We start from the raw sequence: 11,845 nt of genomic DNA on the forward strand, positions 1-11,845 counted from the left end.
CAACCGAAACGGTTTTGCTTTATATCCTTTATTCTTCTTTGAAGCTTGAAAGAATTCCTTCTCCGCACCATTCCAAATGCCGGTCGGAACTCGCCGCCGCGACGTCACAAGAACCCCTTTGCGGGACCGACGGCAACGGGATCCGCGTCGCGAGGGGGCGCTGCCGCGGCGTCTCCTTGACTGACGAAGGCGCGGCCGGGGAGGCGCATGGTGCGCATGCGCGGTGCTGGTGATGAAGAGGAGGAGGAGGATGATGATGCTGCTGCTGCTACTGCTGGAAGATGAAGATGCAGCGCAGGGGGGGACGATGATGATGATGATGTTTGCTGATTCTGAGCGCTCCGGACGGGAAAGCAGAAGCAGGTCAGACGAACGGCAAGCGAAAATCGCTCCGACGGGCGTTGTGTTTATTGAGGGCAAATGAGAAAAGCGTGCGCGTACGCGGCGTCGTCACGCCATGGCAATCGCAATGACGTTCGGACACAGGGGGAGGGCGGGGGGGGCAACACGAGGCGTCCAGGTGGCTGCCGCTCGTTTGGGTGGGACGGAGGAGCTCCCTCGTAGCGCCAGCCTTACGCAGGAAAGACAATCACCCTCCCTGCCCCCCCCCCCCCCCCAAAAAAAAACAGCGGTCGGAAACGCTGTCCCTGCCTACCCAAATAAAAGTCTCGGCTGCTTTGGTTCGCCAATGTGTCGAATCATCACAATTTGAATGGATGAGATTGCGCAAGAATGGTTGGCTGACGAGTTTTTCCTTTCTTGTATCATTTTGTCGCGGGTGTAATGGACTCCTGCGATTCATGCGGGATCGGGACAAGGAAAAATTCAAACTGCATGAAAAATAAAATACTTTTTTTATAGCAACACCCCCCTCCTCAGACCCCCACAAACAAAGAATCATACTCACAGTCAAATAGTCAACTCTTCTTAGTGCTGTATCGATGAGTCGAGAGAGGAGCTGAGACGCCATTTGAATCCTGCCTAGGCCGTCGGCGGGCAACGCCCCCCCCCCCATACGTCGTGACCGGCCCGCCGTCAATTCGAGCGCTGTTCCTATGATTTGCCTTCTTGCGTGGGAGTTTGCGTGTCCTCCCCCCGTGACCCGCCCGTGTGGCTTTTCTCAGGTATTCCGCTTTCCTCCCACATTCCCCCCCAAAAAACATGCACGGCAGGTTCACGGAACACTCGGAAGCGTGTGCGATCACTTGTTGGTCTCTGCGTGCCCCGCGACAGTTCAGGGTGCCCCCCCGCCCCCCGCCCCGAGACGCCTGGGAGAGGCTCTGGCACACGCGCCGCCCTCGCGAAGAGATGCGACTAGAAAATGGATGGATGGATGGGTGGATGCATGGATTATGCACGGATGACTGGAGGGAAACGTCGGGCCGCCGCTGCCGCCGGGCTGGTCTTTTATTGTGAAAGCGCGAAGAGGAAGTTATCGCAGCGCTCGTGGCGTGTCTTGACGCTGCTATTGCTGAGCTGCAGTGCGGACCAAAATGCCGCTGCCGTTTTGCGGTTCTTGACTGGTGCACATCCGCGCTTCTCCTGGCAGAACCGCGGCCCGGACCAGAACCGGAACCGGGAACGGGATCGTAGCCGAGCTAGGAGTGGGTGGGTCGGGGGGGGGGGTTCTTCTTGTGATTCCGATGGAGAGTCCCAAGAGGCGGAAGCGGAGGAGAGCGCCCGTTAGGTAGAAGCGCCGCAGCGCAGCCGTTCTGCCGGTTGGAGGGGGGTGGGGGTGGGGGTGGGGGGCACGTGGAGCGGGTTTGGGACCATTATACCGGATCCATATCGATTGAGAATCTGCGCCATGATCTGACGGAGCCCCAGAAATGATGCGAGTGTGGACTCCAAGGTCAGATTCCTAAAGATTTCCAGCCCCCCCTCGTCGATTCAAATTCAGATTCTCATTGATCGTATGTTTTGGAATACGTGCGCGTCACTTCCTGCGAGTTCTCAACCTTAGTTGGGCCATGGGGGGCCATTAGTCCGTCCCCGTTGGCCGCCACCTGCGGGAAAGCATCCTTTTGGGAATGATGCCGATGCTGGCCCATACTAATGCTAACTCAGGCACTTTTTTCCGCAAGTTTTGGTCTATTTTTTTGGAGGGGGGGGGGGGGTCGGGGGGTTTCTTTGAAGGAAGGAAACTCTGTGGTCCCCGCGGTGGCTAACGCTGTTGTCTGCCCCCACCCCGCAGATCAATGGCTCGTTCAAGCCGGGAGCCGCCGGCGTCCCTCACGGATGGCAGATGCAGTGCCTAGGCCCCGCCCACCAGGACAACGCCAACATGAACGGGACGCCGAGCAGGCCGACATCCTGCCGCCCAACTGCATGGTCAAGGACAGATGGAAAGTGGTCAGTCCGACGGAGAGAGAGCGGAGATGCCGGGGAGGGGGGGGGGGGTGCTCCGTGTTGGAGTTGTTCCTGAGCGGGGTGGGGGGTGGGGGCGGGGCATCAAACGAGGCAAATAGCTGACGATTCATTTGATGAAATGGAAATTGGATTGAAAAACCAAACTCCCCCAATCCCATCCTAAGGTGAACCCCCCCCCCATCCGTGAAACGTTGTCCGTGAAGTGCCGTGGTCGCGTCCTGTATTGGTGGTTGAGACTAGTTTTGCCCCCCCCCCCCCCCCCGTCCCAAAAAACCCAGAATCATTCCGCTTCCAGTCCAGAGGCACAAATTCTCAGATTTGGACCATTTCAGGTCTTTTTGAAATCGTGCGACCCCCCCCCCCCCACCTTCCGCTCTCAATCACGTCACGTCATGAGCGCTCTTTTTTTCGGGGGGGGGGGGGGGGGGTCGGCGGCCGGGTTCCGGCGTTTGTACGCGGTCGAGCTGAAGTGCGCCCCCCGCCCCACCCCCGGCGTTGCAGTTGAAGAAGATTGGCGGCGGCGGTTTCGGCGAGATCTACGAGGGCCCTGGACCTGCTGACACGGGGAGACGTGGCCCTCAAGGTGGAGTCGGCCCAGCAGCCCAAACAGGTCCTCAAGATGGAGGTGGCAGTGCTCAAGAAGCTGCAGGTGGCCGGGGGGGCGGGTGGGCGGGGGGGCTCGCTGCATCTGCTCGGGACGCTAAGTCTGCGTTTTTTCCTCTCCGGCAGGTAAAAACCACGTGTGCAAGTTCATCGGCTGCGGCAGGAACGACAAGTTCAACTACGTGGTGATGCAGCTTCAGGTGAGAGAGGTTCCGGGCGGCCGGGGAGCGGGTGGCCGGCTCGCCGCCCACCCACGCTACCCCCCCCTATGTCAAGGGTCGCAACCTGGCCGACCTGCGGCGCAGTCAGCCTCGGGGGACCTTCACCATGAGCACCACGCTCAGGCTGGGCAAGCAGATCCTGGAGTCCATTGAGGCCATCCACTCGGTCGGATTCCTCCACCGGGACATCAAACCTGTAAACCGCGACGCCGGCGGACGCCCGATCCCGCGCTCGCCGTCCGCCGGGGCTCAGGTATGTCTCTGCGTGTCTCTCTTTTTTTTTTGGGTGTTCCCGTGGGCTCAGTCCAACTTCGCCATGGGTCGCCTGCCGTCCACGTACCGCAAGTGCTACATGCTGGACTTCGGTCTGGCCCGCCAGTACACCAACACCACCGGCGAGGTCCGGCCGGTAAGACGCCTCCGCTCGTCCTCGCCGCCGCCGCCGCCGCGCTCGCCGGCAGCATGCTAGCATGCTAGCCTTTGCCTTTTTTTATTCCAGTTTGCCTTCAGTCCTCCGCCGGTCCCGTTTCTGGACCCGTCGTCCTTCTCATTAGGATCGGTTTCCTTTTTTGTTGTTTGAGTCCAGTGTGCTTTTTGTTTTTCTTCCAGTTGGTTCCTTTGGACTTATGATTTTGACGTGCATGCCTTCATCATCATCATCACCACGCTTACCAAGGATGAGAGCGCTTTCCGTAGCGACAGAGGGAGGGGCCGCAACCGCACCACAGGTCACCCTTAGGACTTCACAGGGACGGCCATTGATGCGCGGAGACGCGGAAAGCCGCCCTTTTTATTTCTGAAATTGTTCATTTCTGTGAATGGTTTAAATCCGTTGAGAAAAATTTTTTTTGGGGGGGGGGGGGGGGTCAGGTACCTTATAGTGGAGCTCTCCCGATCAGTCTTTCCATCTTCCGATTGTAAACAGCCCCTGCGATTGGACGCGTATGATGTCTTACTCCTCGCGATTGGTCACAAAAGTCGCACCGACATCAAAACAAGGACCAGGGAGTCAAGTCAAGTCAAGAGAATTTCTGGAGCGCTTTCAAACAGCCATCGCTGCATACCAAGTGGCGTACATGGAGCAATTGAACAATAAAGAGGAAGACAAATGGTTAATAAAGGCGGTCCGATAAAGAATAAATGGGGCCCGAGAGTTCAAGAGTGTAACCAGACTCCGACAAGCAGCGGGCAGATTGTTGCTCCTTAATTGAAAGATTGGCAGCAGGTGCGCAGCCAGAAAGTCCGCCTCAGCCTGCCACCTGCTGGCCAGGCCAAGGATGACACACGCAAATTGACCCGCTAGCCTTTGTTTTTAGGATCAACGGCGGAGCGAAACATCATCAACACAATGAGAAAAAAAAACTCCCAAATGAGCAGGATATGGGTGTGTGTGTGTGTGGGGGGGGGGTTATGCAAAAAATTATTGTTAGGTCCCCCCCCCCCAAATCTGTGAATAACCCAAATTGAAACGTGTTATAATTCCCATGAAGAAAAAAAAAAAAAAAGACAGGCCCCCCCACCCTGAAAAAAAAGCCATGAATCTGAATTCCGAATCAACGTCACGAAGCGAGCGATCATGTCAACAAAGAAAAACGATGCCCCGCCCACCACAGCCCCACAAAAATCATTTATGCTCTTTGGAATTGCCACGTTACCCCCCCCCCCCCCCCGGTCCTTTAAATGCCAGTCGAGGAGCACGTGACTAACGCCCGTTTGCGTTGCAGCCGAGGACGGTGGCGGGTTTCCGAGGGACGGTTCGCTACGCTTCGGTCAACGCTCACAAGAACAAGGTGAGGCCCGAGGGAGGGGGGCTGGGGGGGCGCGGGAGACGGCTCGCCTCCGACGGGGCCTCGTGACTGATGGCTGTCGCCCCCACCCGCAGGAGATGGGTCGCCACGACGACCTGTGGTCGCTCTTCTACATGTTGGTGGAGTTTGCGGTGGGCCAGTTGCCTTGGAGGAAGATCAAAGACAAGGTCGGAGCTCCGCCCACAAGGCGCTTGCACCACCGGGCCGCTTCGGTGTCGCCGTTGTCGCTTCCGCGTCACTCCCGCGTCCGCATTTGCCGTCGAATTCGTTCCGCTAGCGGGGCGGCGTTGCGCTCGTCCAGCTTCCCGGTGGGCGCCGGGGATCGGAACCGGCCCGCCGTCCGCTCGGACTTTGCCGGAACCCGGTCGACGGCTCCGCGCGTCGATGGTCTTCGTCCGTGGTCTCATGCGCCGCCGTTTGTCGTCCAGGAGCAAGTGGGTCAAATCAAAGAACGCTACGACCACCGCATGTTGCTCAAACACATGCCGTCCGAGTTCAACGTCTTCCTGGACCACGTCCTCGCCCTGGACTACTACACCAAACCCGACTACCAGGTGAGCTTCCGTCGCGTTCCGCCGTCCCGGGGGCCTCGGTCTCGGTTTTCGGCGACGACACCTTTCGGTTTTGCCGTGTGCGCCCCTCAGCTGCTGATGTCGGTGTTCGAGAGCAGCACGAAGGAGCGAATGGTCGCCGAGAACGAGCCTTTCGACTGGGAGAAGGCCGGAGGCGACGTCGCCGCCTCCGCCGGCGCCTCCGCCCAAGCGCAGAACAACACGCGGCCCACCGCCGCCATGGTCGGGTAAGCGGTCCGCCGCGTTAGCGTGCCTGCGCGGTCCTTGACCCGCCGGGGTGGGGGGGCGCTGCTGCCATGCAGGGCCATCGTGACGCCGCTGCCCGGAGAGCCTCAGCGCGAGAACACGGACGACGTCCTCCAGGACGAGCACCTGAGCGACCAGGAGAACGCCCCGCCCGCTCCCCCGTCGGGCCGCGCCCCCTGCGAGCCGGGCGAGGCCTGGGAGGACACCGACTTCAACCGCAACAGACTCAGGATCAGCTTGAACAAGGTCTGCTCGGAAGGGATCCCGAGTCAGGATCCCGAGTCGGGCTCGCGTCCGGCGCCGCTCACCGATGTGTCCGTAGGAGGAGGAGGAGGCGGCGGCGGCGGCGGGTCACGCCGCCCGTCCGGTGTCGCCGGTTCGCGGCGGGGCTCCCGATTCGCCGGCGGGTCCGGGCCGGCCCTTACGATACCGCCGAGTCAACAGCCCCGAGTCGGAACGGCTGTCGGCCGCCGAGGGACGCGGGGACGCCTGCGGACAGAGGTGACGGCCCCCGTCGTCGAGCCCCCCCCCCGCCCCCGAGCTAACTTGGGCGAGCCTTTCAGGTCTCGCGCGGACGTGCCGGGCTCTCCTTCGCGCCACGTGTACTCGTCGCAGCCGGCGCAGATGCTGTCGGTGGATCCCGGTTGCCGCGGCGACCGGCAGGCCAGCGGACGGCAGGAAGCGTCGGCGGCGTCGGGCGACCAGGAGGCGCACAGCAACGCTTTCATCCGCTCCGTGCCGCTGGCCGAGGAGGAGGACTTTGACAGCAAGGAGTGGGTGATCATTGACAAGGAGGCGGAGCTTCGAGACTTCCACCCCACCACGTCGGGCACCACCGACGAGGAGCCCGAGGAACTGCGCCCCCTGGAGGAGCAGGACGAGCGGAGAAAGACCAAGGCGGCGGCGGGTGAGCCGAGAACCCTCTCTCGCCGTGCCGTGCCGTGTCGCGCGTCCGTCGCCTCAGCGGTGTTGTGTCGCCTGGTGCGCTCAGGTGCGGATCCGGCGGCGGTCCGCCCCAAGACTCACGGCCGCGACGCTAGCCGCGGATCGCAGGAGGAGGCGTCCCGGAGGAGGAGCTTCGGCGCCGGCGGGAGCCCCGCCCGCTCGCCGTGCCACTCGCAGCTCTGGGCGCGCCCTCGGCGCGGGGAGTCCGAGCCCGACGGACCGCGGCGACCGGTAAGGAGGAGGAGGCGGAGCCGTTTTGCTTCCCGCTTCCGCTCCGACTCGACTCCCGTCCGAACGTGGCGCTTGACTTTCTTCTCCCGTTTCGGTCCGGTCGCGGTCAGGCGTACCTTGACGTGGACTCGGGAATCTCGTTTGTTTCTTTGGCGGGAGACTCGATTTTCGGTACGCTTTCTCGACGTCTCGGTTCTTCATTGCTTGGCGCAATTTGCCGCCTCGTCGGGTTCTTCAAATAGGCTGCGGTCCTGGTGTTGGCGATACCGGTTCGGTACTAGCGCCCGCGTCACGTAGGAGGCAGGCTAGCCAAGGGGGAGGGCGTCCTTCTTCTTCCTCGTCCTCCTCTCGTCGCGGTCTTTGTGAAGCTCAGGGTCGAGACAGGCTCCGCCCCCCCTCGTCACCCTCAACCAATCAGCCCAGAAAGCTTCCAATCAGCTGCGCCCTGCCTGATTGGCTCAGGGAGGGGAAGGGGAGGAGCCGAGGACAGGAAGCCACGCCACGGCGCACATTGGATTTCCCCCAAAAAATCAAACAAATTCCAAAACAAAGGCTTCCGCCGGCTAACCCCGCTCCCCTCTCTGCGATTGGTCTGTTTGCAGCCGGACGAGGACCGCCCCCAGCCGCGGCCCAATCAGCTGAGGCGCTTGGCCTCCTACGTCTTCTCCTCGTCCACCCTGGAGACGGAGCACTACCCCCGCGGGGGCGGCGCCGCCTTCATCCAGAGGAGCCGCTCGGCCGAGAGCAGCCCCGCCCACGCCGCCGCCGGTTGGAGGCGGCGGCACGGCGTCTCGGCGGCGGCGGCGGCCCCGCCCGCCCGCACTCGACACTCGGTGCTCAACGTGTCGCGCTCGCAGCTGCAGCACATGCTCGCCAAACTCATCAGCAAGAACGGCGGCTGAAACGAAAGCGCGGGAGGGGGGTTGGGGGGGGGCAAGACACCGAGACATGCGCGCAAGTATACTCAAAGACACCCCCTGTACCGCAACCGGATAAGGCGCAGAGACAACCCCCACGGTGCTGACGATGCAATAAATGAGTCCCGCCAACGTGTTGCGCAAGGAACAGGAAGTCCCTGCGAGGAACAGGAAGTGGACTTTGCCGAGTCTTCCTGTGACTGCCCCAATAGCTTTTTGCTCTTTCTTTCCACTGATTTTCCACACGAGCGACGCCACCAAACGCCACCGCCCCCCCCCCCACGTATGCAAAGAGGGACGACGACGGAGCGCCACGCAAAGACACGCGTTGTGTTCACTGGACACGTCTTTGCCATTTTGTAGCCAAAACACTCAACTTTTATTTTCATCTTTTTTGTTCTTGTTTTTTGATTTTTTTTCTTTTTTTGTTTTTTAATCATTTTTCCAAAAATGTTCCAGGTTCGATCAGGAGTGACATGAACGTTTTAGCGCGTGGCTGCTAGCATGGTTCAAGCCCACCTTGTGGTCAGAGCTGTCAGTGCACGTGAGGTCGCGCGTGCGCGTGTGTGTGTCGTTTGTCACTGCTGCACTTTATCGCCGTCGTCAAGCCGCGCGGACGCAATAATGCTACACCGTTTGCTCAACATGTCACGCGACTGTCGGAGCTCCCTCGCCATTCGCTAAAAAAGGGGGCGGGGCTTCGGTAGCTGGCAAACACGTCGTTTATTTATGGATTTATCTCACCCGCATCTTTTAAGGGCTAAACTGGGTGAATATGCACCACTTCCTGTTTGCGCTGCTTCACTTTTGCTCATGTAGAATGTATCATAAGCTAAGCTAGGCTAGCCAAGCGCTCGACGAGCCGAAGGCGGCGTTCGCCGGGAGTCGCGTGACGCGGGGATGCCGCTAGCTTGCTGCTAAGGCTACAAAGTGCCGCTCCTCGCGGGTTTTTTTTTTTTTTGGGTTGCGTTGACGAGCTTCCACCGGACCAAAAAATGTGATGCGCTTTGTTGCCGTGCCCGGTTGGTGCTCGACTGTTAGCGTGGTGAACGTGGGGCCGTTTCGTCGTGAAATGTGACGTTGCCGTCGTTCCAAACTCTTAAAAGCGCGCCTCGAGTAGCGCGACGCATTAGCCGATCCTAGCGCGAGTGCCGCACGCCTCATTTTACCTCATAAATCCATTTTATCTAATGAATAACCTGCTTTTTTGGGGGTGCGGGGGCGTCATACTGTGGATTATTCTGGGATAACAGGGTGATGAAATGTGTGTTTTTGCGCTGCGTTTCCCCTAAGAAGAAGAAGGATGCTAAAACATGTCGCTAGCTAGTCCATCCGCCGCTAGCATTCTTTTGCTAAGCACTGGAAGCAATCCTTTTTTTGGGGGGGGTTGTTTTTTTTTTTCTTTTCATTCGGAAGTTATCAAGTCAATGTAGCATTTTCAACTTTTCATCACAACAATTTGCATTTTTTTGACGTATATATGCACATATAGATACACCCTCCCACACACATACACACACGTGTGTAGAAAGAGTAGGAGAGATGTTGACCTTTAAAAAAAAAAATCCAATCTTAACAAAAAAAGCTATGGCTCACGTTTGACGCGCTTCCGCAGGAGAAAGCCCCGCCTCCTCTTTTTCAAGCTACGCTAGGCTCAGATAGTCGAATGTCTTTTGTTTCTGTTTTGCAATAAAATTGAACGACACAGAAGAATTTGCTTTTTTTTCCTACCAAAGTGAAGCACGAACCTTTGTACGCCCCCCCCCCCACTTATGGACGAGCATCGTAGAAAGCGGTTGACCTCTCCCAGCGTGCTAAACGATTGTATCGCGCCCATGAGCGCGTCGATCGACGCGGGTGTCCGGAAGACGGGTGGAAGGCCGACGTAGGCGAAGACCGCGATGCGGTTTTATTTGATTTTTTTTTGGTGCCTTCTTTATCGATGCGTGAAGTCGTCGGACAATCGCGTAACGAGAAAATCGCAATAAAACACGATTTCGGAGGGGGGGCGGGGCCCAAAAAAAGTCAAATGTCTCCTTGTGTCTTTTTTTTTGGTGCCTTTTTTATCGCTGCATGAAGTCATCGGACAATCGCGTAGTGAGAAAATCGCAATAAATCGAGATTTCGGAGGGGGGCGGGGCCAAAAAAAAGTCAAATGTCTTGGTGGATTTTGCCCCATTTCCACGTGAACAAAGGCGGTTTATGTTTCCATCTCAGGAGCCGCCGTCGTCGCCGCCCTCGCCGCCCTCGCCGATCGTCCTCTCCGCGGGCGGCCCCTCGCCGCCCTCGCCCGACGACGAGCGGGAGCGCTTCGGCGTCCCGGCCGAGCCGCAGGACGACCGGGGCGACTTTGTGACGGCGACGCCGACGGGAACTCTGCCGCGGCGCCGCGCTTTGGCGGTCCCCGACCGTGCCCCGCCGCAGCCCGGCGGCCCCGGAGACGACGACGACGACGACGTGACCGAAAGCGAAGCCAGTCCCAAGAGCTCCGAGCGCAGCCAGGACGCCGCCCCCTCCACGCTCACGGCCGAGGACCGGAGGGGCGGCGGGGAGCACCCTTCCGAAGCCGATCCCGACCCGGAGGACGGCTCCAAGACCTTGGTCCTCTTCTCCCCCGGGGACGCCGGCGGGTCCCCCTGCGGAGACCGCGCGCTGGAGGGCGAGTTGTCCGCGCCTTCCGGCCCCACCCCCCGCCGAGAAGGGATCCCCGCCCTGGGACCGGACGCGCGGCCGTCCGCCCCCGCGGCGCCGGCGTCGCCCCCCTTGGCCAAAGTGGAGCGGACGTTTGTCCACATCGCCGAGACGTCCCACCTGAACGTCATGTCTTCCGACGGCCACTCCGAGACCCGTCCGACTGAGAGAAGCCCCTCGGAGGGGGTCCCCGAGGCGCTTTCGCCGGAAGGTCGGAAATCATCCGCCGAGGGGGTCTCGGCGACGGGCGAGAAATCGCAAGCCCCGGCGGCCGTCAAGCCCGCGATCAGGAGCAGGATTCCCGTCCCGATCTCGGAGGAAGACGGCGACCCGTCTTCCCCGCGGTCGGCCCGGGCTCTCCTTCGCAGGCGGGTCCGGTCCGGGACTTGGTCCTCGTTGTCCTCGGCGGACGGCGAGTGTCGCGGGGCTTCGTCGTCCGCCGCCGGGTCGGAGGAGGACGCCCCCAAGAGGAACCGGCCGGGGTCCGTCAGCCGGATCCCCAGGCCCGTGAGAAGACCTCCCGGGAAAACGGCCGCCGTCGCGTCTCCTCTGGCGTCTCGCGCTCCCAGGTTGAGTCTTCTTCTTTTTTGAGGACCTCCGGCGGCGGTCCTCAAATGCCCACCCGCCTCCTTTGCGCTTTTCTGTCCGCAGGAAGGCAAAGAGCCGACAAAGGTCCGCCGCCGCCCGGCCGTCCGGAGCCTCGTCTTCGCGCCCCCGATCGTCCGTCGGGGACCCGTCGGGGACCCGCCGCGGCAGCCCGAGCTCCGCCCACCGCAGGACCGACAGCCCGTCCCCTCGGAGGGCGGCGGCCCCCTTCGGAGCCTCGTTTTCCGGCCGAGCCCCGACCGCCTCCGGGAACCCGCCGCCGGCCGTGCGGCGCGCCGCCTCGCGAGAGGCCGCCGCCCTCGCCGGGCGCTCTCGCTCCAAAGCGCCGGTCGAGGCCGACCGCGGGGAGAAGGCCGCGCCCGCGAGATAATCCAAATGGACTCCGCTTGCCGTGTTGTTTGCGGACTTCCTGCCGAGTCTCGACTCGGCGTGCTCCGATCCTCGTGAATGCTGTAAATAATCTTCAACACGAATCAATCAATTTACCTTCGGTCGCCTTGAGGCTACGGCTTGGTTACCCCCCCCCCCCCCCCGCCCGCGCGCCCCCCACCCACTTCTTATGCATGACACAAAACCGAACTGACACACACAAATACATGCGACGTGACATACTCACCAATCGTTTGTCTGTATGT

At 60.6% G+C, this 11,845-nt stretch overlaps 1 protein-coding gene across 1 annotated transcript; it reads left to right on the plus strand.

Annotated features, from left to right (window-relative positions):
- The first annotated feature begins 339 nt into the window (after positions 1-339).
- On the plus strand, positions 340-11,825 carry ttbk1a (tau tubulin kinase 1a). The gene is given in 17 exon segments (XM_052083923.1): positions 340-363; positions 2,195-2,291; positions 2,294-2,352; positions 2,872-2,913; positions 2,915-3,019; positions 3,099-3,173; positions 3,250-3,603; positions 4,919-4,984; positions 5,077-5,169; positions 5,431-5,556; positions 5,647-5,801; positions 5,877-6,066; positions 6,143-6,321; positions 6,384-6,727; positions 6,812-6,996; positions 10,131-11,173; positions 11,256-11,825. Coding segments are annotated over 16 exon segments (3,387 nt in total). The 5' UTR covers positions 340-363; positions 2,195-2,245; the 3' UTR covers positions 11,581-11,825.
- The last annotated feature ends 20 nt before the right edge of the window (positions 11,826-11,845 follow it).

The sequence above is a fragment of the Hippocampus zosterae genome, chromosome 13, assembly GCF_025434085.1.
Source record: "Hippocampus zosterae strain Florida chromosome 13, ASM2543408v3, whole genome shotgun sequence".
Taxonomy (NCBI): domain Eukaryota; kingdom Metazoa; phylum Chordata; class Actinopteri; order Syngnathiformes; family Syngnathidae; genus Hippocampus; species Hippocampus zosterae.